At 41.7% G+C, this 26945-nt stretch overlaps 2 protein-coding genes across 2 annotated transcripts in view; one reads left to right on the forward strand and one right to left on the reverse strand.

Moving 5' to 3' along the window:
* PSPH (phosphoserine phosphatase) overlaps window positions 1-11334 on the forward strand; it is a 61750-nt gene extending 50416 nt beyond the window's left edge. Inside the window, exon 11 of the mRNA XM_073884330.1 lies at window positions 10745-11334. Coding sequence (XP_073740431.1) covers window positions 10745-10778 — 34 coding nt within the window. The 3' untranslated portion in view covers window positions 10779-11334. The remainder of the gene's footprint in view (window positions 1-10744) is intronic.
* Window positions 6066-26945, reverse strand: part of NIPSNAP2 (nipsnap homolog 2) — a 29785-nt gene continuing 8905 nt past the window's right edge. The window contains exons 2-10 of the mRNA XM_025864750.2: window positions 24811-24950; window positions 24683-24728; window positions 21392-21486; window positions 20987-21057; window positions 20034-20174; window positions 18895-18926; window positions 13429-13523; window positions 8480-8563; window positions 6066-7238 (exon numbers count right to left, since the gene is read on the reverse strand). Of these exons, the coding sequence (XP_025720535.1) occupies window positions 7174-7238; window positions 8480-8563; window positions 13429-13523; window positions 18895-18926; window positions 20034-20174; window positions 20987-21057; window positions 21392-21486; window positions 24683-24728; window positions 24811-24950 (769 nt within the window). The 3' untranslated portion in view covers window positions 6066-7173. The remainder of the gene's footprint in view (window positions 7239-8479; window positions 8564-13428; window positions 13524-18894; window positions 18927-20033; window positions 20175-20986; window positions 21058-21391; window positions 21487-24682; window positions 24729-24810; window positions 24951-26945) is intronic.

Here is a 26945-nt window from a genome sequence, read left to right on the forward strand (position 1 = left end):
GTTACAAAGGCTTTTAAAAGAAAATGGAGCCTTAGACAAAAGTAGTGACCTTAAAAAATGGGCATTTGAGGGGCGCCTGGGTGGCTCAGTGGTTAAGCGTCTGCCTTCGGCTCAGGTCATGGTCCCAGGGTCCTGGGATCGAGCCCCGCATCGGGCTCCCTGCTCTACAGGAAGCCTACTTCTCCCTCCCCCACTCCCCCTGCTTGCATTCCCTCTCTTGCTGTGTCTCTCTCTGTCAAATAAATAAACTCTTTTAAAAAAAAAGGGGGGGGCATTTGATAATCACATGAAGTAAAAGAACTAAGAACACATTTTACTCATCCCAAATGAGTTTCGCCTTAAATGAATTAAGAAGTCCCTCCTAATAGCCTATATGAACCATTCTTTCTTAACAGAGGACTTGGAACGACCTGAAAGCCAGGTTTGTGTTTATTCTGTGCGGTGCCAAGATTTCAGAACATGCTTTGAAAGTATGCGGTCATATACCCTCCCTGGCAGAAAAATGAGGAAGGATAAAGCACAGCTCTATAGGGAGAGGCATGCAGTCGACAATTAAGTAGAAAGGCCCGGAAGGGTTGAATATAGGAAATTACTTGAAAAACTTATAATTTAACCAAATAATCAAATTTGGTCAAATAATCAGGTTATTATGTAGCCAAATAACCAAATCAGATGAATCAGATTTCCTTCCAAATCCGAGTTGCGGGCGGAGAGCCGTCACATAGGTGTGGGCAACGTTTAAATGAGACCCCACACGACGAGGCGGTGAGGGTGCTTGCCGGCAGCTCGCCCGCCGGCCGCTCCGGGGCTTGGGCACTTTGAGCCCCGCCGAGCTCTGGGGCAGGCCCGGGCGGGCCGGCTCCGCGGAGGGCTGCGTACTGCCGTCCCCCGGGGACCCAGCGCGCGGGAGCGGGAGCCGCGGGCGGTGGGCGGAGGACCCAGGAGCTTTTGGCCCCTAACGCTTCCAAGGCCGGCCTTCCCCAGCGCAGCGGCCTGAACAGGACCCTTTTAAGACGGTAAAGTTAGGGCGCCTGGGTGGCTCAGTTGGTTAAGCGACTGCCTTCGGCTCAGGTCATGATCCTGGAGTCCCGGGATCGAGTCCCGCATCGGGCTCCCTGCTCAGCGGGGAGTCTGCTTCTCTCTCTGACCCTCTTCCCTCTCATTCTCTCTCTCAAATAAATAAAAATAAAATCTTTAAAAAAAAAAAAGACGGTAAAGTTAAGAATTGAGGGTTTTCGTGGTATTAAATTAAATTAAATTGAAACGGTGGAAGTCCCTCAAAGCTTTTATCTGCTTTAAAAAAAGAGACAACCCCATGGCATTTATCTCCTACGCCAGCCCCCTTCTGTGGTTTGCTGTTACGATTCTTCTCTCTCTTCTCCTGGAGACAAAAGTGTTTCTCCATGACTCCTGGGGCGGCCCGCTGGGCTGTCACTCCCAAGAGCTGGGCAGAGCGTTCCAGACCTGGGGCAGGAGCCTAGGAGGATTCTAGAGGATTCCAGAGATTCAAGTGGTCGGCCTCAGTAAATGTTGGCACAAGCATAATGGCTTTGGCCTCTGTGACCCTCAGGATTGTTATGATCAGGTTCAGAAAACCTGGGCAGTGATCTGACCACATGTCACACTGCTTACTTTCACATTTCCAAGGTGTTTTCACATGTCCTCATGTGATTCTCACAACCCTGAGGTCAGCAGCATAGATACCGCTGTCTTTTTAACAGACGGCAGCAAGCTCACAAAAGTTAATGACTTTCAGAGCTGGAGCTCGGGCCAATGATTTCCACAGCGTTCTTTATCGTGTGCGTTGCTGGAGAGTTAATTTACTGGGGCCAGGAGAATCTACCGTAAGCTAACACTTAACACTGTGATCACAGGTGTTAATGTATATTAATGCAGTAGATGAGATTTTATTCCCTAGGTTGGAAGACCTATTTTACAAAATATTCAAGTGGTTTCATTTTCAATGGTCATTGAACTCTGCAAAAAGTCCTAGTTTTAGCACTAGTTAATAGAGGACCATTCAGTACTTTGCTGATCAGTTTCCACCTCTGAACATATTTTGATGTATGTTATTATTTTCCTTTTGAATTGTTTTTACTGAGTTTACCTGGGCATGTATCTTAATTTCCAAGGATCGCCAGAACTTGCATCAAAAATAGTATGAATGAAGACACTGCCCTGCTTTCTGAGAGCCTCATGTCAGTTGGAGCTGACAGTCTCCATACTTTCTCTTTTAAGATTTTATTTACTTATTTGAGAGAGAGAGAATGAGAGAGAGAGAGAGAGAGAGAGAGCATATGAGAGGGGGTTGGGTCAGAGGGAGAAGCAAACTCCCCGCAGAGCAGGGAGCCAGATATGGGACTTGATCCCAGGACTCCAGGATCATGACCTGAGCCGAAGGCAGTCACCCAACCAACTGAGCCACCCGGGCGCCCTCCATACTTTCTCTTTTCTTATCTTCCCTTTCTCCATTTACTTTCCACCTCCCTTCCTTCTGTCCATTCATCAAGCACATTATTGAACATCTACTGTGTCCCAGCCAGAAACTGAAGGTATCAATTTAATAAATATAATGCAGAACTGAAGAAAGGCTCTTTCACAGGCAGCCATGGTATGAATAAGGGGGAAAGAAATACGTTCTGTCAAATGCTGGTTTTAGGAGAGCAAAGTGTGGGTCCTAGAGGGCTTTTGAAAAGAAGTAGGGATGATACCACATAAATGATAATTAAAAATGAGTGGGCTTGTGGGCGCCTGGGTGGCTCAGTTGGTTAAGCGACTGCCTTCGGCTCAGGTCATGATCCTGGAATCCCGGGATCGAGTCCCACATCGGCTCCCTGCTGAGCGGGGAGTCTGCTTCTCCCTCTGACCCTCTTCCCTCTCATGCTCTCTATCTCTCATTCTCTCTCTCTCAAATAAATAAATAAAATCTTAAAAAAAAAATGAGTGGGCTTGTGCAAGTAATATTCACCAGGCTTACACCCAACGAATGGAAAATGAGTTTGGAAGTTTTGAATATTCCTAATGAAAATTTGTAGTGGCACAAAATAATACAATTCATTCTTCTATGGGCATTTAATAAAAGGATGTGACAGATTGGGCAGGAATTGGTAAAATAGTGATTATTTGATAAATTAGCATAATGAGAGAACGTTCTTGTAAGTCACCGAGTGACCACCATGTTACTTAGTTAGCGGTCAGTTTTCAGACCTCTTCTAACCCAGTCTCGCAGCAGCATTTGGCACGGGTGATCTCAACCTTGACGGACTTTGCTCACTTAGCTTTCATGACATCCCACTTCCTTGAGTTTTTTCCTCTTTCCCTGATGGGTTTTCACTCTCTTCCTGGTTCCTCCTTACCCTGGTTGTCTTCTCTGTCTACACGCACTCCCCATAAGACTTTAAATTCTCTATGCAGACAATTCGCAAATGCCTATCTCCAGGTGAGACTGCTCTCCTAAACTGCAGAATTCACACGTGCCTACCTGATATCTCCACCTGGGTATCTGCATAGACCATCTCAAACTCAGTACGAGCAAAACAGTTCCTGATCTTCACTTCCCCAAATCTGTTGCACCTAACCACCTACATATAGCCTTCCATCCTTCCAGTTGTGGAGGACAAGGCTTCGGTCACTTGATCTTTTTTTCTTTCATTCACACTCCACAATCATTCGTTCAGGCAATCATCTTGGCTCTGCTGTCAAGATAAAATCAAATTTCACCATTCTCCCTACTTCCACTGCTACCCCTAGTCCAAGCCACCATTTAAAATGTTAAGTCAGATCATGCCCTTCCTCTGCTCAATACCTTCCGGTGGATCCCATCTCGGAGTAAAAGTCAAGGTCCCTCCAGGGGCTCCCAACACTCTACTGATCCAGCCCCATGACCTCTGGCTTCTCCCACCAAGTCCTCCCTCTCCTGCTTCAGCCACTGGTCTCCACCGCTCTAGTGCATGCCAGGCGTGACCCTGCCTTAGGGCCTCTGCTGTAGCCATTCCCTCAGCATGGTGGGATTCCCTTCCAAATGCTGGCTAACTTTGTCACCTCCTTCAAGTTTTTGCTTAGATCTCAGCTTTTCAGCGAGGCCAACTGACAATACTGCATACCGCCTCTCACAGCCCACCCTTAGATTCCTGATCTCCATTACCCTGTTCTACCTTCCCCCACTAGAGCACGTATCAACTTCTACCATATCATGTAACTTAAGAGTATTTTATATTTTAATTGCCAGTCTCTTCTCACTGGACTGTAAGCTTCACAAAGGCAGGGATCATGTTTTGTTCATGATGTTCTTCCCTGCGTCTGATGCTTGGCACATAACAGAAACTCAGTATTTGTTGACTTGAAGGAAGACTAAAGCCTAGCGTGAGGCAGGCTGCTTTGTGAAATCCAATGACCTAATTAGGACAGAAATTCCTCTTCCTAGAGTAGGGTATATTCTGAAAGAGCTCCATTTTACAGTTTGTTGCTCTGTGCTTTTCTGAACAGAAAGCTCCTTTAAGAAAGCAACACAAAAAGAAAAGCAAAGCTTCTAAAAGAAAACCTCATTCTTGCATATTCTATTTGGCATCTGGACATCATGGTGCTCACCAGATACCGAATGGCCCCTGGATAGGGAGTTGGGTGGATGATGCAGTTTAGAGAGCCTCATCTAACTCATTCACCAACTGTGAGCTCAGTTGTGAGGGTTAATTTTATAGGTCAACTTGACGGCCTAAGGGATGTCCAGGTAGCTGCTAAAACATTATCTCTGGGTGTGCCTGTGAGGGTGTTCCTGGAGGATTAGCATTTGATTCAACAGAATGAGTATACAGATCCTCCTCATCGATGTAGGGGGGCATCTGATCCATTGGCGGCCCAAGTGGAACAAGGCAAAGGAAGGGCAGATGTAGGCTCTCTGCGTGAGATGGGGTGTTCATCTTCTGCTCTCAGATACTGGAGCTCCTGGTTCCTGGGCCTCTGACCTTGGACTAGGAGTTAAACCATCAGCTGTCCTGATTCTCAGGCCTTTGGACTTGGGACAGAATTGTACCATTGGTTTTCTTGGTTCTGTAGCTGGCAGATGGCAGATTCTGGGACTTCTTGGCTTCCATAACCATGAGCCAATTCCTGTCTCTTCTTACGCGTATCTCATCTAGATATCCTGTTGGTTCTGTTTCTCTGGAGAACCTTAATGCCCTAGTGAATGATAGAAAATTCCGGACTTCTGCAGGGTTCAAGTCCACACAACTTGTAAGTGAAAATTCCCTCCGTTCCTAGCAGTTTTTTTTCCCAGTTCCGAATAGCTAGATCACCAGTAAAGCTAATTCACCAGTAATACTAATTCTACCATTTTTCTTTATATAGTGTAGAAAGCAGTTTCATATAAATAATTCTTTCATTCACATCCTACAAACGTGCTCTGAGCACCCAATTAGTACAACTGCTAAAATGCAGGTCTTCAGTGCTGGAGCTCCCCATCCCTTCTCTCTCCTCCTGCTTCCCATGGCATTAAGAAGTTACAAAGATTCAGAGCTGAAGGGATGTTAAATGCCATCGGATTCCACCTCCCCATTTTACGGATTCAGGGAACTGAACACCAAAGACGGGAAGTACCTCGTCAAGGAGCAGAGCCTGGACTTGGAAGTGCCTGTTCTTCTACCAGCTGACCCAGTCCCCCAGGCCCCAAGCCCTGGTACAAACACCCGGTCCTCAAAACACTTCGCTAGGGCGCCTGGGTGGCTCAGTTGGTTAAGCGACTGCCTTCGGCTTGGGTCATGATCCTGGAGTCCCGGGATCGAGTCCCGCATCAGGCTCCCTGCTCAGCAGGGAGTCTGCTTCTCCCTCTGACCCTCCCCCCTCTCATGGTCTATCTCATTCTCTCTCTCAAATAAATAAATAAATAAATAAAATATTAAAAAAACACACACAACACTTTGCTAAACGGCTAGGGGGACGCTGAGGAGCTTTCTTAATATTTTGCTCCGTAGACTCACATATGCCCACTCAGCAGGGACAAGCTGTTTTTCAAGAGGGACAGGGTCATTTTCAGCACAAGTTCAGTAAAAAAAAAGACTACAAACAAGTAATATGTGAAAATCAAGAGGATTTTATTGATTTTTATAGGTTCTTGGAGAAAACCATTCACATGTAAAAGTTTGACATTTGCTCTGAGATTTATTCACACTTTATTTTACACAAAAATTCTTTAATTTGGGGGTCAGACATAATTTTTCACTTCAGTGGGACTTTCACATGATGACAGTCACAAAATAGGCACACTATGTTAAAAAAAACTAAATCAAACAGAGCTAGACAAAGTATGCACTTTATTCTAGCTTAAATCTCAACATGCACCACCCCTCATACATGATCTTGAAGTATCTGCTATGAGCTTACTAAAACATTAACTACAGAATGTCTGAGGTCACAAATGATTGTTTACAAAATAAAACCTCTTTTCCTAATGCTACTCGTTTTATTATAGAAAAATATTACAAATAAAAATTAGTGCTATTCAAGGTGTTCATTTCAAAATCACATATGATACACAGGGTCAAGCCATTATTTCCCCTCATACCGAGCTATCACAATACACTATGTAAAGACTGAATTACTGATTAAGGGTACCTTAGCAACCACTACCAGCTTAGTAATGACATGTCGTTTACTATGCCAACTGATTAAAAATGAGAGTGAAGTAAAACATTTTCAGGTATTGGGTACGCTCTTAATTTGTTCCGAGTCTGAGGCTCAGAAAAATTGCTAGAGTAACATGACAAAATTTATATTTCTTCCTGATACAAGAAATTTGTCTAAAAATCTGTAACTATAAAACAGATTTGCTTTTTATAAAGAAATGGCTAACTTTTTTTTCATGGTTAGGTTCCTATTTGGAGAGGATTCAAATTTTAATTTGGGCCCTCTTTTCCCAGAGGGTGGAGAAGGGTAGCTGGTAGTATAAGGTGTATTCAACAAACACAGGGATGTTTCAAAGAGGACTACAGAGCACTGTTACAATCCAACTCTAATCGTTTCCTTTCTTGTGATTATGTAAATTTTAAAGAAAAGAGGCCTCTCATAAGCTATATACAGCAGTTTACACTTCAGTGTTTCTTTTTCACTTGATATACAGTTAAAATTAATTTATGACAAATACTTGTCACATAAATTTATGTAGGCACATCTAAAATCTGTTTACTGGAGGGGTGAGGTCTTCAGTGGGATCATGATTCTGGATTCCATTTCCTGAATAAGTGGGACTGAAAACAAGGATCAAGATTATTGTGCTTGTTCTTTTCTAAACAGATTATGGTAAATGTACAGTAACAAACAGGTTGCTGAGAATGTTCAGAAGACATGCCGCTTGGAATCAGAACAGAGTACTGGAAAGTAGAGAACTGATCTCAGGGACAGAAATATACGAGCTAAGGGTAGATCAGTTAACATCCCGGGAGATGTTTTTGAAAATTAAAGCAGATTCTATCTGGAGATCTGTTTCATTTGTCGGAACTTAGGAAAGTCCATGTTGTAAGAAAAGTGGTGCTTTCTCAAAAGGTTGAGAACTCTGAGCTAAAACAAAGTCATATAAAATCAAATCATACTGCCTGTGACTGTATAACCAGCACTTGTAAAACTCACTGCTGAGTCAAATACGCCTCTGGGAGCTAATGAACATGTAAGAATAAGCAACCAGTCACATACAATTGTATGATGTTTTGACCTAAAAGACAAGATAATACTTATTTTCTGGAACAAAGTACTCTTTGATCTTCTTAGTAGTATACGGGCTTAAATGTACCTGACAAGCAACATGATTGGTACTTACTACCTGGGTCAGTATTACTGGGTTGTATTCAGCCCAATTGTTCTTAAAAAATCAAGCCACCAGGACTTCATAGTATACATGGACATGCCCATGCATACACGTGTATACACACAAAGTCAAAATGTCGAATTAATTTTCAAAATTACTTTTTAATTGCTGTATTACAATGTTTTTGGGACTAGATAATTTTGATGAGAAAGGGAAAGCTTAGAAAAAAATTGTGTAATAAATATTCAGAGAATATAGAAAAGTACAAAAAAAAGTAATGATGTAAAATTTCCAACATACAAGTGTCTGAAAACTGTACCAGACAATATACACACTTGCTATTTTTTTTTAAGATTTTATTTTTAAATAATCTCTACACCCAACGTGGGGCTTGAACTCACAACCTTATGAGATCAAGAGTTGCACACTCCACTGACCAAGTCCACCAGGTGCCCCCCCCACATACTTGAAAGAATGAAATTTCCTTATTGAAAAGAAGGCATGTAACTATTAAGGAAAAATCTGACTATTCTCCACCCACCCCCCAACCTTGTTCACCATCCTAGAGCAACATACTATTTAACAACAACAAAAAACAAACCAAAACACATATTAGCCTTGGGGGGTTAAGAACATAAAACAGTAAGATGAGAAGAATGACAAGTTTTATGTTTATGAAAGTATTACCTGTATAATATACCAATTCTTCCCAGCCATGTTTATGCCATGCTGCATTCCGTATATCTTCCCTGGTTTGAAGATCCTTGTAAGCTGAAAAAGAACCACACAGAAGAAGCAGGCTTAAACCAAACAAAATGTCCTGCATTCCACTAGTATGTCCCATCAAGTCAGCTGCTCAGCTAGTTTTCTCAAAGAGACCACTCTGGGGATTTAACAATAAGCTGAGATCACTGTGAGCTGGTTACTCTGAGCAAAATTATGTTAGGCCTTGTGAGAGAAGCAAAATAAACGACTCTTTAAATTTGAAAATCCAGTGGATCCAAGACCTACCTTTCAAACCAAGTGAATTTCTTCAATAACACGTTAAATTTATAATCAGAAACCGTCAGGCTACAGGTAAGCAATATTCGATTCCATTTTGCTCAACATTTCCAAGCACTACGATGATGTGCTGGACAGGCTGTGTTCAACGCAGTGGAGGAGAGAAGGACAAGTAAAGGCAAGGTCAGCCCCTGCTGAGCTCTGGGGTATGCTTCAGAACAAAGCCCACAAGGGCACGGAGGGGACGAGAGGGCTGTCTGGAGGGTGTGATTTGATCACGTGGGTCTCGAAGGTTGAAAAGAACGTCGACAGGAACAGAAGAGAAAGCTGCTCCAGGTGGAGAGAAGAGCGTGGTCAAAGGCATCAGAATCTTCGGTGTCATGTGGTGCAATTCAGGTACCTCATCTGGGGGCCTTGGGTTTCTGATTCCCAGCCTAGGCAACCTGCTTCCAAGTACTCACCAGGGAACTACCTCCTAGGCATCTTGACAGGGGCTCAGTCAAGACAAGGACAAGAATCAGGGCTTCTAGTTTCTATTCTGGGACACACACCTGTTCTCCACAAGACTTCCTTTCCCTGATGAGAAGACCTACCCTCGTAGGCCTAGGAGTTTAACCATCTAAGGTTTCCCTCAAGTAGTAAAGGAGTATACATTTATTACATGCAATTTTGAAGATGCTGAAAAATAGAAGGAAAACAAATCTTGTACCTCTCACCACCCAGAGCAAAACAGTTAGCATTAACGTGACAAGGAGCAGCCTTCCAACTGAGGTCAGGTGCATGGCCGGTGCACTGTGTGCTGACCCCTTGCAGGGAACACAGGTTGGGGAGGGCTGTGTTCTTATTTTTTTCATTTCAAATTTTAATTTTCTTAATTAAAAATTTATTATTATGGTAAAACATGCACAGCCAAATTAACTTTATTTTTTATTTTTCATTTTTTTTAAAGATTTTATTTATTTGTCAGAAAGAGCGAGCACAAGCAGGGGGAGCGGGGCAGGCAGAGGGAGAAGCAGGCTCCCCGCTGAGCACGGAGCCCAACGTGGGACTCGATCCCAGGACCCTGGGATCATGACCTGAGCCGAAGCCAGATGCTTAACGGACTGAGCCACCCAGGCGCCCCAGCAAAATTTACTTTTAACCATTTTAAAATGTACAGTTCAGTGGCATTAAGTACATTCACAATTGTCCCCTTCATTATTATCCATCTCTAAAACTTTTTACCATCACAAATTAAAACTCTATCCACTGAACCCTAACTCCCCATTCTCCCTGCCCCCACCCCCAGCCCCTGGTAACCGCTACTTGGCATTGTCTCTATGAATTTGCCTATTCTAGGCACCTCATATAAGTGGAATCTAATGTTTTCAAGGCTTATCTATGTCGTAGTATGTACTGGCATTTCGCTCCTTTTTATGGATGAATGTGCGTACGTACCACATTTTGTTTTATCTGTTCATCCGTCAATGGGCATTTGGATTTGGGGAGGCTTTTGTTATTATTTTCTGTTAGCGAGGCTTTTGAAGGTGGGAGGCACTTGAGCATATACATATTACTGGGGAGGGAACCCCTAAATGGGGTGGTGCTAGAGCAAATGGATGGAGCAAGGCCTTGCAGAAGTGGGGGGGGGAGTGGCATCAAGTGCAAGGGTAGAAGGAGAGGTGCTACCTGGTAGGAAGGCCTGCTTTGAAGCCAGACGTGCCCAAGTCTGAGCCTGGTCCAGTGACTCAACAGCTGTGGATTCTAAGTGATTTATTTATCATCCATGAGTCACAGGTACCTCATTGTGGTTTGTGGTTGTAGGGATTAAAAAGAATGATGCTTAAAATAACCAACACACTGGAGGTGCCTGACCAATGTCTCTAAAAAGTATGGAAAAGTGAGGGTAAGTTTTTGGGGCAGGCAACTGAAAATTCATTTCTGCATATCTCAATACTTTTTCCTATAAAGGAGGAAGCAGGCAGTGAACATTTGGGACACTTAACTGGGACAACAAAGGAAGGCAGAGAAAGGCACGGCCTCAGAAAAGACACGAGCTGCAATCTGGCCACTTTCCAAAGCTGAAGCACCACATTGTTCCTAGCTTCTGCGTCTGCGCACGGAGGATGATCTTGGTGGACTCCTCATCTTGCTGTTGATGTGTGAAACCTCAAGTCCTTCCCGCGGGACAGAGTTAAGGGCCTGGGACCCCCTGGTGCCTGCCTGTCTCCTCCTTCACCTGGGAGCTCCCATCCAGACACACTGTAAGCCCTGACATGAGTGCAGTCCCTGTGCTCGTGTACAGAGGACGTCTGGGAAGGTGTGCAGGCGCCAAGCGGGAGAGGAAAGTGTGCAAAGGGAACAGGCCTGACTTTTCAGTTTATATTCTCCGGACAGAACACATACTATTTAAAAATAATAATAATAAAAACGATGTCAAACCCAGAAAGTTTAAATTATGTTTAGCACAATCTCCAAAGGCAGATTTTAAAGATGTGTCTCCAAATGTTACATGTGAAAACTTTTCCTTCCTTCCTTCCTTCCTTCTTCCCCCCTTCCCTCCCTCCCTCCCTTCCTTCTTTCGAGATTTTATTTTTTTTATTTTGGGAGAGAGAAGGAGAGAGAGAGCACAAGTAGGGGGAAGAGCAGGGTGGGGGGAGAGGGACTGGAAAAGAATCTCAAGCAGACTCCTTGCTGGGCACGGAGCTGGACCCGGGGCTCGATCTCACGACCCTGAGATCATGATCTGAGCTGAAACCAAGAGTTGGACGCTTAACCGACGGAGCCACTGGGTGCCCCTTGGTGCAGGGTCTTCAACTGCTCACACGCCAGGGAAACCCCGTGTGTGCAGCTGAGCTGAGCATCTGGTCGAAGCAGTGATTGATGGGGGTCTCCTCCCCAGACCCTGAAGATTTGGGGGGGAAAGGGGTTCCCATTCAGACTTAGGTCCCCGGCAGCTCTCCTACCATTTAGCCAGTCTGCATGATTTCATTTTCTGACCATTTTTTATAATCTCCCGTTTTCCCATCACTGTTCTGCCCCTTCCTTCCTGCATTGACCTGCCAACCCATTTAGATCGTATTCACCTTTTACTGATTTCCCCCAATTACGTGTAAGTTTATATCCCCGTAAGTGCTGGGGGTGCCCCGAATATAAACCCCTATGTTACTGATCACACACACTGCCTCGTGGCAAGTCCCTCGTGTTGGCTTTCCCCTCTCAGACCCGTCACCAGTCTCTGTACGCCTGCCATGCCCACACAGCAGGCAGACGGTGCAGCACTGCGTGCGACTGGATAGGCCAAACCAATACGTCGGTTAATTAATATGGTCTAGAAATGAGTTATGCTTTTCATTTCTTAAAAAAGTAGGCTCCATACCCAATGTGGAACCCAATGTAGGGCTTGAACTCATGACCCTGAGATTAAGACCTGAGCTGAGATCAAGAGTCAGACACTTAACTGAGTCCCTTCATTTTTTTTTAACTTTTTAAAAAAATTTTATTATGTTATGTTAATCACCTTACATGACATCATTAGTTTCTGATGTCGTGTTCCATGATTCATCGTTTGCGTGTAACACCCAGTGCTCCACGCAGGACGTGCCCTCTTTAATACCCATCACTAGCCCAACCCATCCCCCTCCCCCCCTCCCCTCTAGAACCCTCAGTTTGTTTCTCGGAGTCCATCGTCTCTCATGGTTTGTCCATTTTTTTTTTAACTTTAATAAACATATACAGATGTGCCCAAAATGTACCAAGCTATTACTCAGACCCAGTTCCTGTTCTAGCAGGGAGACAGACACAGATAGCCACAGCGTGACAACCTACATGATACCGGGCTCTGGGGGCTCAGGAGGGGAGAGACATTCACTGGGGGGCGAGGGGGCATGCCCGAGTCAGGACCTGAGAGACACCAAAGACGGTGCCAGACAAGAGTGGGTGGGGATGGAAAAGGTGACAGAAGGGCCTCCAGAACGATGGAATCAGACACAAGGCAGGCCGTGAGTGAACATGCGGGGAGCTGCCTCTCTGGATAAAATGCAGGATAATTTCTGAAGAGCCATGGGAAGTGTCTAGAAAGGGACAGCAGCTGTAGCATCGTCTCTCTCCCATGGCTGTGTGCTTCACTTCTCTTGTTCCTTTCACCGGTACCCCTACTCTCGCACCAGCCTACTTACGTGCCCCGAGGCTATGGGCCTTTCGCTGGTGACTCTTTCCTTCTAGATAGCCCAGCACTTACTTTCTATCTGTGATGTTTAGATTTGCTACAGTGTTTATTTTTTAAAATATTTTATTTATTTTCCCCTGCGCCGCTTGTGGGGGGCCCAAGTCCTTCTGATCGAGGCCCCCCAAAAAATAAAAAAAATATTTATTTGACAGAGAGAGAGAGCAAGAGAGGGGACACAAGCAGGGGGAGTGGGAGAGGGAGAAGCAGGCTTCCCGCCAAGCAGGGAGCCCGATGCGGGGCTCGATCCCAGGACCCTGGGATCACGACCTGAGCCGAAGGCAGACACTGAACGACTGAGCCACCCAGGCGCCCCTGCTACGTTGTTTAAAGTTACTGACTTGCGATGTGCTTTATTGCCCTAGTATAGCTTATTTGGTAATGAACTCTGAAATCCTAGTAACACAAAAATGAAGGAAAAAATACATACCCCAAAGATGATGTACCATATATAGCTGCCCAATCTGAGAGAAGAATCCTCCCACTGCTTCATTACCGTCCTGTCTGAAGCGAATCGCACGAGCCCTGTAAGGAAAAATGACAATGTTCGGATACTGAACTAGGTATGTCGAAAAGAATCCGATTTCGTCTGCCCTCAGAGCAAGTTGTACGATATGAAGACGAAGTGTTTTTTAACTATCAAATGCAGTTGAAAATTATTTTAATGTAGATAACATATATAAGATGTAAATGTACTTTTCTGTAGCTGTAAGTCATTTTTGGGGGAAGCAGATAGTAATTAATGACTCTTAAAATCAGTGCTCGAGAATACATAGTCGAGAAAATTGGCTGAGGATAGGACCCATCAACTTAAAAAGAACTGCTTCTCTAAGAACGTGCTGATAGGGAGTGAGGGAAACGTGGATGCTAGACCACTCAAGATGCCAGAAGTTACTGTGTCTTACGGAGACAGGGACCACCCCTGGAGAATGGGGTTTAAGACAGGGATGAAGGGAGCACACCTTCAAAGCACCTGCAGACCATGAATTCTGGAAAACACACTGAAGAACCATGAACGTGGAGCTTCCTGGCAATACACCATCACTATCAAAATGGAAGCTGCCTCATGGTATTGTCATAGTGTTGTGTGGTGACAGATGGCATCCACACTTGGGGTGAGCACAGCATAATATACAGACTTGTCAAATCACTGCTCTACACCTGAAACTAATTTCACAATGTGTGTCAACTATACTTAATAAAAAATGAAACAAAGAACCCCTGCTTCTTGTTTTTTTCCTTACCAGAACAAACCATCAGGATAATGAATACCAAATGGCATTCCTATGTGTGGAAGAATGTGTGTATATATATGTGTCTATGTGTCTAACATGAAATTGCGATTAAGTTGGCTAAAAAATGGCACGTCTTAAACTTTCAACATTTCCTACTGCAAAAGGTATCAGCTCCTTAAACACCTTCTCTCTTATTTGCACCACGCACTTTATTTTTATATCTAGTGATGCATCTGAAATCCTAAAATGGTTTTAAAAAAAATGTACAGGGGCACCTGGGTGGCTCAGTCGGTTAACCATCCCACTCTTGATATGGGCTCAGGTCACAGTCTCAGGGTCCTGGGATCGAGCCCCTCATCAGGCTCCACACACAGCGGGGAGTCGGCTTTTCTCTCTCTGCCCCTCCCCCAGCTCGGGTGTGTGCATCCGCGCTTTCTCTCGCAAATAACATCTTTTTAAAAAATGTGTATGTTTTCCAAAAGCAGTTTTCTTTCAAGAATCAAACTTGAAAATGAAGGAAGTGGCTTGAAGTGATACAAGGAGGTCACCTGGGAAAGCATAGCTGGAGTCCGTCAGAGACTCCACACCACAGACCACCAGTGTATTTACATCAACACTGCCTGGGTTTGGGCCTCGTCTGTCACATCAAGGTACCAGAATTGACAGGACTTAGGAAGATGGATTCATTCTCATTAACTTAAAGGAGCTGGAGGCATATGAACAAAGATTCTAATCTACTAATATTTACAGTGAGACATAACTCTTGAGGGACAAGAGATTCGAGTTGGCTTGACCAGTACATTCTTGTCCTGGAGGCAAACTTCATAGCAACTGAACTGGCACATCTCAAGGCAGTGGTGGGGCACAGGATCAGAGCAAGGGCAACCAGAGTGGGAGTGATAAAGCCAGAGTCCTCAAGATCGATTTATGCATCTCGGCTCTCATCCCCAAGAGCTCAACTCTGGGACCCAAGCTTTCAGGTTCTTCTGTGGTGAAGGAGGGATCTCTTGCTATTGCCCCCATGGGTTACCCCCAAATGATATTAAAGTCTTTAACGCTTCTAGTTAGAATTAAGTGATCAATAACTTCACAAAAATTACAAATCTGATTGGTAAATTATTGAAATTGAGCAAATCACTTTAACGTGCACTCTAACTCAGGGAAAAACTGTCTTTCATTGATAGTGATAAATATTCAGGATTATTCATTCCATTATGAATTTTTCTAACTCAGTTACAGTAGGCAAAGAAAACATACTTGCCTTAGCCTGGTAATAATCAGAAGCATGTACTGAAGAGGAGATCACCATCTTAAATAGTTACCTATGTGCCAAAATATAAATTGAATGCTGAACTGGCTTTATAAATACTTGTTTAAATAACTAAGAATAACCTCAGTACTTCCTTGCGAAGTTCACAGTGGGCAAGTCTTAATAGTAACGTGCAAAAATAGAACTAATGAATGATCCTATTCTGTGGGCAACTAAATTATTACATTTATAAGGCCCCTCCCGAAAAAAGGTCTCTTATTAAAGTGGTGCCTATAAAACAGTGGTATCCAATTAAATAGGTATGTCTTAGTTTTCAAATTAAAAAAAAAAAAAATCTAACTTGCATTATGTAACCTCTGATGACCCAAAAAGAAAAGATTTATTAGAAATAAGAATCACAGGGGTGCCTGGCTGGCTCAGTGGGTAGAGTATGCGACTCTTGATCTCCGGGTTGTGGGTTCAAGCCTCACGTTGGGTACAGAGACTACTTAAAAATAAAATCTTAAAAAAAAAAAAAAATCCAGACCGTTTTTTGGAGCTAGAAGAGATCTTAGAAATTATACAGTTCAAAGCAAGATATTTCATAACTGAAAAAGGAGAACACATCGAAGTTGAAAGTAAGTAAAAAGTCACAGATTCTCATTTAAAGATAAGGAAACCAAAGGGTTAATATCTAATGGCCAATAACCTACTCTTGTATCCCTCTTAATTACTGAGGCTTTATATTATTATAACTTCTGTTTTTTTTCTCACAATAGGATTTTCAAAAACTATATAAAATTATGATTGTAAAAGTTGGTGTTCTGTGATAATGCTAATGAGTATGCTTCTTGCATTTCACCATTAAGTTTAATGTAGCTGTTAAGATGGAAGAAATGGAAAGTTTTATCATTTATAGATCAGGGCTCGCAAAACAGACCCTCAGACTAAATCCCACCTTCTGTAGCTTGTTTTCATGGCCCAGAACCTAAGAATGATTTCTACCTTTTTAAATGCTTGGAAAAAATCTCATCAAAAGAAAAATATTTCAGGGGCGCCTGGGTGGCTCAGATGGTTGGGTGTCTGCCTTCGGCTCGGGTCATGATCCCGGGGTCCTGGGATCAAGCCCTGTGTCGGGGTCCCTGCTCAGCGGGCAGTCTGCTCCTCCCCCTCCCTGTGCTTCTCCCCCTGCTCATTCTCTCTCTTTTTTTTTTTTGTTCCAATTAAAAAAAAAAAAAAATTTAAAAAAAAAAAAAAGAATATTTCATGACACATGAAAATCATGACATTCAAATTTCAGCATCCATAAATAAAGTTTTGTTGGAACACAACCATGCTCATCCATTTACAAATCATTCTTGGCTGCTTTCACACTAAAACAGCAAAGTTAATTGTTTTAGACACAGAATGGTCCACAAAGCCTAAAATATTTACTAACTGGTGCTTTACAGAAAAGTTTGCCAACCCGTGATTTAAATAAAATATTCTCTATTCTTGGGCACCTGGGTGGCTCAGTTGGTTAAGCGACTGCCTTGGGCTCAGGTCATGATCCTGGAGTCCCGGGATGGAGTCCCGCATCGGGCTCCCTGCTCAGCGGGGAGTCTGCTTCTCTCTCTGACCCAACGCTCTCTCTCTCTCTCTCTCTCTCTCAAATAAATAAATAAAATCTTTCAAAAAAATTTAAAAGAATATTCTCTATTCCTAATTTTTAAAGTGCTTCTTATTAGAAATTCGTGTCATGAATAAAATAAAACTGGTATTGAATCTTATCAAATGCCTTCTGAACATATATTAAGATGATTTTTATATTGTTAATTTGTGCCCATTAAAACACTCTGGCCACCTAGATTTTTAAAACATCAGTACTTGGATGCCTGGGTGGCTCAGATGGTTAAGCATCTGCCTTCAGCTCAGGTCATGATCCCAGGGTCCTGGGATCGAGTCCCGCATCGGGCTCCCGGCTCAGTGGGGAGCCTGCTTCTCCCTCTGACCCTATCCCCTCTCGTGCTGTTTCTCTCTCTCTCTCAAATAAACAAATAAATAAAATCTTTAAAAAAAAAATTACCTAACCTTTAAAAAAATAAAAATAAAAATAAATGATGCCCTTTGAATTATAAAAGTTTTTAATTTTGAAAAACCGTAATTTATCATTTTCTTTCGTGGGCTGTGGTTTTGGTGTTTTATCTAAGAACTCTTTGCTTAGCCCTAGGTCACAAAGATTGTCTCCTATGTTTTCTTCTAAAAGCTCTGTTATGGCTAATTTTGGTATATATGTAAGGTAGAGGTCTAAATTCATCCTTTTGCAAAGATCCCTAGTTGTTTCAGCACCTTTGCTGAAAAGACTGTCTGTCCCCATTGAATTGACTTGGTGCATGGATTGAAAACTAATGGCTCATATATGTGAGCTTATTTCTGGACTTGCACTTCTGTTCCATTGATCTGTATGCCTGTTCTTATGCAGTACCACACTGTCTTGATTACTCTAGCTTTGTAGTCAGTTTTGAAATTGAGAAGTGTGAGTCCTTCAACTTTGTTCTTCTTTTTCAAGGTGGTTTTAGCTCTTTTGGGTCCTTTGCATTTCTGAAGCCTTCTGGGGTTTTGACTGGGATTGTGGTGAATTTATAGATCAGTCTGGGGAAAAATTGGTACTTTGCTACTTAAATGAAGAAAAAAACAAGCAACTGTGTCACTGTGGTGCTGTTTATATGACAAAAACAACACTCAGGGGCGCCTGGGTGGCTCAGTCGTTAAGCGTCTGCCTTCGGCTCAGGTCATGATCCCAGGGTCCTGGGATTGAGCCCCGCATCGGGCTCCCTGCTCCATGGGGAGCCTGCTTCTTTCTCTCCCACTCCCCCTGCTTGTGTTCCCTCTCTCGCTGTGTCTCTGTCAAATAAATAAATAAAATCTTAAAAAAAAAACAACAACAAAAAAGCCCCCAACATTCCAAAAAAGGTAATATCCAAGAAGAATATGAAATAACCTAATACAACATTGGGGTTTTATTTTAAAAAAACCCAGAATCCTTACCTCTCATATATATATATATATATAATATTTATGGATGAAATGACATATTATTTTATTGTGAAATTCTTAAAAAATTCAATTTAATGACATATTATTCAGGATTTACCTTCAAATAATCTGGGTTGGGAGAGTTAGACCTAAGCAAGGTTGGCCATGTGCTGGTAATGTCTGAAGCTAAGTAGTGGGTATGGAAGGTGGAGAGATCCACAGTATTATTCTCTCTAGTTTTGTGTATGTTCAAAAAATTTGATAATAGAAACATCAAATAAAGCAGTCTAGTATCAAGTCATAGCTTTATCCCCAGATTTTATTTCTAGAATTAACACTATGACCTAAAATAATCTATTAATAAGATTGCAAACTCATCATTTGGGAATATACTCACCAGTAATTGCCCCATTCAATCATAGTTCCTGGCTGAAAAGAGATTTGGATTTTGGTTTGTTAGTTCTTCTGTGAAGAAATTTGGAAATAGTATAAAAATATCAAATGACAAAACTAACTTAAAAATTACTTTTAATAATGGGAAGTGTAACAAATAAAAAAGGAAACAAATTAATATTATTTACCATGCTCATTTCTATCCCATAGTAGGAGTAATATTCTACTCTAATTCATATAAGAAGGCAATATTTACAGTAAGTCATCCAATTATGGTTATCAAAACCATAGTTAGGCCCATCCTCCAGACGTACTGAACTTATGATTAAATTGTTGGTATCCATTCAGACTTTATCGTGAAGTTTTTAAAAAATCCAATTTAACTGAATCCCTATTTTTTCCCATATAATGGTGAATCTTAGACTACTAAGACCTACCACTGCAATGTACTCCTTTTAATAATGTTGTTATGTTGCTATCTGGGGCTTTCTTTCTAGTAGTCACTTAGTGGGGAAACATGAAAGTCTTACAAAATATCATTCCCTTCGACTCTTACAGTGCCGTGTAATTTATTCCACAGTCTCACATTTATTAGTTGCTCTAGTTCAATTACAGCAAATGCCACATGTTACAGCTAGTCCTGCATGTTAGGTCTCTCCTCTTAAAAACAGCAATTCTACATGGAAAATGTCAAATAATAAACATTATATGGAAGATTATAAAAAACAAAAGAGCTTAGCAGAAGAGAAGGAATGAGAGCGAAGAAGATAAAAAAAAAAAAAAGGAAAGAAGAGAGGGACTGGACAGAAAAGAAAACAAACCGATTAAAATATTATGCCAAACACACATCACAAAATGTAAACTCAGGGCGCCTGGGTGGCTCAGTTGGTTAAGCGACTGCCTTCGGCTCAGGTCATGATCCTGGAGTCGCGGGACGGCTCCCTGCTCGGCAGGGAGTCTGCTTCTTCCTCTGACCCTCTTCCCTCTCGTGCTCTCTGTCTCTCATTCTCTCTCTCTCTCAAATAAATAAATAAAATCTTTAAAAAAAAAATGTAAACTCAACTTTTGTTGCTGGCACTAAGGGGTGCTCACGCCTCCTCACAGAAGAATGAGAGGGCCATTATCCCATATTTCAGTACTTACTCGGAGCTGGTAAGATCTGAGTTCATATATATTAGGTCCTGACCGTGGGACAGGCTCATTCCAGAAACTGAACTCCAACAGCAGCTGATTCCTCCTAGAGAGAAGCATGTTGCTTCTTGCCTTGCGGAATTCCACAAATTCCTTAGAGGGGGAAAAAAAAGTGCTCATGATATCCGCTAATATTTACATATAAACCCATTTTAGTATCATTTATGTTCCTCCTATAATAGAATACTATCATAAAAAAGGGTCCCAGGTGGCCCGAGATAGCCCTGGTTTACATTTTGTTGAACCAACATAATAACTATAAGCACTCACTTTCACTCTCAAAAGTGTCCAGATTTAGATGACAAACTTCATGGCCATCCTAATTATTTCAGTAACAATGTAGGCAAATTTAATTTCCTACATTTTTAAGTTCTCCTAATGGTGTCTGACAACATTTTAATAGAAGTGACATAGAGACTACAAAATACCAGATGGTCCAAAAGCCACTTATATTTGGACTGGGAATCTACACAAAAGGTTTTCTTTCCTAATAACATATGGCTGTTAAAATTCTCTTCCCTGACCTGCACCTATTACTGAAGGGAGGGGGAGGAGATGGAAGTCAGCCCCAGGGAGAGACTATGTGGTTGGCGGTTCCCGAAGCTGATGTGCGTTTAGGTAACCCAGGGCGGACTGTGTCTACCATGCTGATTTACTGGCATCAAAGTACCAGCTCAGCAGTTTCAAAGTACAACTGACTTTTACAATAAGAATTGTTATGTTAATAGTACTACAACTGGTTAATTATGTTTCAATACAGCTTCAAGAATCCAAATAATAAAACTTTTACTACAAAGAAGTTTATTACTGTTAAAAAAACAAGGACAGAAAAGAGTCATTTAATTCTGTACTATCATTTATTATATCATTAGTCTGAATAAATAAACATTTTTCAAAATCATTACCTGATTTTCTCTGAGTTTACTCATGACCTCTGTGAGGGCTGGATAGCCTCCTTCATACCTCCAGAGGTGGACTGAAATATATTTTGAAAAATAACATACATTTAGAGTTTCACGATACTCCTACCTTGAAAATAGTCTAATACACATAATGTTAATACAAAATTGTAATGTGCCATGTGTTGGCATATGAGTTACACCATAAAGTTTCAATAATGGATTCAAATGTTAAAACAACAACAAAAAAGTAGTTTTTGAATTACTGGAGAAACTACTTTAACCACAAAACTAGACTGAGACTTGGAAAGCTTTGATTATAAAAACAAGCATTAAATTGAATATTATTTAAGTTGTTAACAGCAAAGGCTTAGGGAACAAGTGTTTATTCCAAAGACTTCTGCTTCCTACCAGCTTGATCCTGCTCGCCATACCACGTGTTCCAAGTCCCCACCAAAGTACAGGGGTAATGCTTATCTTCATGAATCTTTGGCAACACCTCTTGACTTAAAGAGAAGAAACAGCAACACTAATTAAACAACTGACAAGATTACAGCAGGTCCAACACATGATCAACAATAGGAAAAAGGCCATCTACTCTCTTCTGACAACTGACCTCAGAAATATTTGTGATAAAAATACGTGCAGAGTTAACCTTTTAGCTGAATTCAACTGCACTCTAATACCCCACTTATCAGAGGCTTAGGTTTCTGTTACCCCAACTACCTAGAAGAAAGTAAACAACTCAAGTATAGTGATAAAAATGGATAAAGAAGAGCCAAAGGTCCCAGGATTCCAGGAACTACATGGGTCTACTGTTTGCTATTTCAGGAAAAAAAAAAAAAGAAGTACCTAGGAATGGTGAAGTTTCTAAGAGCTAAGCTCTGCTCGTTCCCAAAATGGAAAGGGGAGAAACAGGAAAAGTAGAAAAAGAGCATGGAAGAAGAAGTAAGAGCAGGAAGTGATGTTTAAGACAGGGGGCCACAGAAGTGGCATGAGCAGGCAGAGGTGGCAGGGGCAGAGAACAAACTGGCTGCAGGAGGGAAGAAGAAGACAGAGCTAGAACCCAACACAGTCTGGAAGCAGCCCAGCTCTAACAGTCCCCAAGGGCATCAACATGGCAGAGGAACCCAAATTAAAGATTTAGCATGGAGCCTAAATTAGGTTCTATTCAAGTCAACCAGCTGACGGGACTTGAGAAGGATCATACAGTCCCATGTCGCACACCCCCAAGTTCATTACCAGTGATTGTGCAGCACTAGCGGCAGAACTGTGACAGTCATGGCTGTGTATTAATTTCACAGACGTGCCAGAGCTTGGCTCCAGGGAAACCTTCCTATGGTACAGATTCTAGTGTACAGAGCAAGGCAAAAGGAAGAGACAGAACTGTGCCATCCCAAAATAAAAGCTAAAACCTGCACACTTTTTGAATAGAAAAATTATAATGAAAAAGTACAATACAGATTCAACAATAAATGCAAAAGGATATCAAGGGTCAGAAATGGAACCTGATCGAACTATCTGCTGACACTGAGTGAAAATTAAGTTCGTGATCACCACCAGAGGCTGGGGCACTAGAACTGAGTGTATATGCAGTTAACAGAGAAAAGCTCAGAATGGTCTTATGTCTAACTAAATGAAAACCTGTACATTTTCATGACCTTGTACAATGACCACACCATGTGTATTTTTTGAAATGCCATACACACGGTGTGATCATTGTACAGGTCAAAAAAGATTTATGTTAGAAATAACATGGGACTGATGGAAATCAGGGGTGGGGAAAGATGGATTATGTGAAGTTATTGGAAATGGCTTTTTTTTTCTTTTTTAAAAGATTTTATTTATTTATTTGAGAGAGAGAGAGAGAGAAACAGCATGAGAGGGGAGAGGGTCAGAGGGAGAAGTAGGCTCCCCGCTGAGCCGGGAGCCCGATGTGGGACTCGATCGACTCGATCCCAGGACTCCGGGATCACGACCCGAGCCGAAAGCAGTCGCCCAACCAACTGAGCCACCTAGGCGCCCCTGGCTTTCCTTTTTTGTCATGACATAAACAACCCTGAATGAGAGCCAATGTAGAAGAAAATCTGTACGGATGACCCATGTGGGGTCCAGAAAGGGGCTGGGGCCTGACGGTGAGGCCTAGGTTATTCACCAATACAAAGTCGTATCTTCTTTGTTGGGGACTCCAAAGCTGCTCTTGGAAGCCCTGGCTTTCCTTACATGAATGAAGGCTGTAAGGCAGGTAGTCCTTGTACCCAGAACTGGCTGGGTTGGGCAGAACCTCATCACTGGGGCCCCTAAAAACCAGGCAGGAGTTAAGTCTTGATGCACTGAAAACAGAGAGCTGCTGAAAGTTTCAGAGAAAAGAAAAAAACATGATGAAGGAAAAAGGAGAACTTCAGGGAGATCATTTTGACAAACTTATACGTAACGGACTGGGTGTGGGGTAACGTACGGGTATAACCTTGAGGCCAGGACGGCAGTCAGCAAGGAGGTTACTCAGAAATGGGGCTCAACAGGCTGGGAGAGGGAGATGGAGAAGGAAATGAAACAGAACCAAAATGCAAGTCAAATGAGGAATGCACAGCTCTTAGCAACCAAATGCAAAGAACTAAGGAAAAGTTAAATAAAACCATGGTGACTGACACATGTGGGAGCAGGAAGGGCCAGGTGATTCTACATGTTGAATTTGAAGGGGGAGGAAGACATCCAAATGGAAATATGAATAGATAGGAAATGAAAATCTGAGACAGGCGATGAAGTGATACAAACAGGACAGGAAAGATAATCCAGGGAAACATTAGCACAGACAGGAAATTTCATTTTATGAACAAAGATTTAGAAATAAGCATCTGCTTTGTTTTAGGACATTTTTTAATAAAGAGAACTGTGCTGAGGTGATTAAGAAACTCTATGCTAATGTTATATTTCATAAATCACCTCCCAAAATAAAACAACAAAAGATTTTTGCATCTGATAATTATGCTGATTCTGATGACAAAATCATTTGCTTTCTCATGAAAGTAGCAGATATGAAAGGTAAAAAAATGCTTCTTAATGATGTTTGCTCACAACTGATCGTTAAAATACAATTTGTTAGCTTAATTAAGACCGAATACACTTTTCTCTTTGGTCGTAAAGTTTACAAATTCTATAAAAGCATATGGATCTCATTATCATATGAAAATCTGCCAAAGGGACTTAAATCCTGGCAAATGAAGACTTGAGAAGAAATGGTGGCTATATTCAAATACATACAGGACTTTGATGTGGCAATTTTACTAAGAGGTAAAACTGGAAACAACAGAGATCACAGGGATGTGAGTTCTAATTCCTAACATGCAAAGCTATCCAGAGATGGAATGTATGAATGTACTTAAACACACCAGTCAGGAAGGTCTGCAGAAAGGACTCAAGCACGGATGAGTAGATGGACTAGACAGACTTATAAGGTGCCTTCCAACCTTAAGAGTCTAGAACATTTTAATGTCTGAGAGCTTATGTGATGAGTTAGCCATGTGAGTCCTAAAAATCAAGATGCCTTTGGCAATCCCACACAGAGCTCAACTTAAGAGCCTCTGAACATTCAGCTTCAAGAAGAGGGATCAAAGATCTCACTCTGCTATCAAGTGTTAGTTGAACCAACACATATTCAAATTGTTAATTTTCCCCAAGTAAAGGATAGTTTGGTATACACACCAAATTTTGTTGTATGCTTCTAGGCATTCCGGTTTAACATTGTGAACTGAAACAAAAGAAAATTCAACGATAAACTTACGAACAAAGGGAAAAAAGTCAACTATGAAGATAGCAAACCTATCACTCACACTGCAATTTGTATAGACTGCTTGTTTCCTTTTTGGCTAGGAGATTAGAGTGAGCATCTTTTCTTGGATCAACTTTCCGGACAAATAAGGATTTTAACCAGCTGTCTTCTCGAGGTCTATTATTGGAGGACGTCAATCTCCTATGGAATAACAAATATAAAAATTTCAGTCCCGTGAGCAGTATGAAGATTTCAGCATCTTTATTTTTTTTAAAAAATCCTACACCTATCTTATTAGATATATTCTTTTTTTTTAAAGATTTTATTTATTTATTTTGAGAGAGAGAATGAGATAGAGCATGAGAGGGGGTAGGGTCAGAGGGAGAAGCAGACTCCCTGCTGAGCAGGGAGCCCGATGCAGGACTCAATCCCAGGAGCCTGGGATCATGACCTGAGCCGAAGGCAGTCGCTTAACCAACTGAGCCACCCAGGCGCCCAAGATTTCAGCATCTTTAGATAATGTCACACAGTACATTGTTTTCATAAAATCAATCCACTCAGCAAACATACCTTGAGCACCTGTTCTAGGCACTGTTACAGAACCTGGGATACCACAAAGTGTCCACTCTCCATTATGATAGCATGCAATCTAAACAGCAGGAGTAAAGTGTCAGAGATGTAACCTGTGGTTCTCCTAAGAGAGTTATTTTTTTTTTTTTTTAAGTTATAAGTATAGTTGGCATGAGTTTCAGGCATACGAGTTTTAGGCATACAACATATTGATTCAACAATTCTATACATTAAGCTATATAAGTGCAGTTACCATCTGTCATCATTCAGCATTACTACAATATTATTGACTATATTCCCCATGTTGTAGTTTGCATCCCTGTGACTTATTTTATAACTGAAAGTTTGTACCTCTTTTTTAAAGATTTTATTCATTTATTTGAGAGAGAGACTGAGTGTGGGGAGGGGGCAAAGGGAGAGAGAATCCCGAGCAGGCTGTGTGCTGAGTGCAGAGCCCGACATGGGGCTTGATCTCATGACCCTGAGATCATGACTTGAACCAAAATCGGACGCTTAACCAACTGAGCCACTCAGGTGCCCCTGGAAGTTTGTACCTCTTAATTCCTTTCACCTATTTTGCCCATCCCCCCTTCCACCCACGTCCTCTTTGGTAATTACCTGTTTGTTCTCTATAGTTAAGAGTTTATTTCTTTGTTCATTTGTTATGTTTTTCAGATTCCACATATAAGTGAAATTGTATGGTATTTGTCTTTCTCTGACTTATTTTACTTAGCACAATACCCTTCAGTTCCACCATGTTGTCACATCTCATTCTTTTCTTGTGGCTGGATAACATTCCATTGTGTATACATATGTATATCTATACATATCACATCTTCTTTATTCATTCACCTATTGATAAACATTTGGGTTGCTTCCCTATCTTGGCTATGGTAAATAATGCTGCAATAAACATATGGGTGCATGTATCTTTTTAAATTAGTGTTTTCATTTTCTTTGGTTAAATACCCAGTAGCGGAATTACTAGATTGTATGGTATTTTTCTTTTTCCCTATGTTCCTTATGCTGTACCCTTCATCCTTGTGATGTATTCATTCCATAACTGCAAGCCTTAAACCTCCTACTCCCCTTGGCATTTCTATTTTTAATTTTTTGAGGACCCTCCATATTGTTTTTCACAATGGCGGAACCAATTTACATTCCCACCATCAGCGCATGAGGGTTCCCTTTTCTCCACATCCTTGCCAACACTTGTTATTGCTTATCTTTTTGATGCTAGACATTTTGACAGGTGTAAGGTGATATCTCATTGTGGTTTTGATTTGCATTTCCTTGATGAGTGAGTTTGAACATCTTTTCACAGAGAGTACATATTTATCTTTGCCATTTCTGCTATGTGTTTTTCCCTCCTCCAAAACAATTTCTGATACAGAAAAAATATATACGGTAACCTGGAGTAGTCAGGTTCACAGAGAAAGAAAGTAGTATAGTGGTCGCTAGAAGATAAGGCGAGAGGAGAACGGGGAGTTATTGTTTACCTGGTACAGAGTTTGGGAAGATGAAAAAGTTCTGGAGATAGATGGTGGTAATAGTTGCGGAACAGTGTGAATTTACTTAATGTTACTACTGAACTGTACACAAATATGATTAAAATGGCAAGTTTTA

Source organism: Callorhinus ursinus, unplaced genomic scaffold (genome assembly GCF_003265705.2).
Source record: "Callorhinus ursinus isolate GAN/ISIS: 27379988/994484 unplaced genomic scaffold, GSC_fseal_2.0 scaffold55, whole genome shotgun sequence".
Lineage (NCBI taxonomy): Eukaryota > Metazoa > Chordata > Mammalia > Carnivora > Otariidae > Callorhinus > Callorhinus ursinus.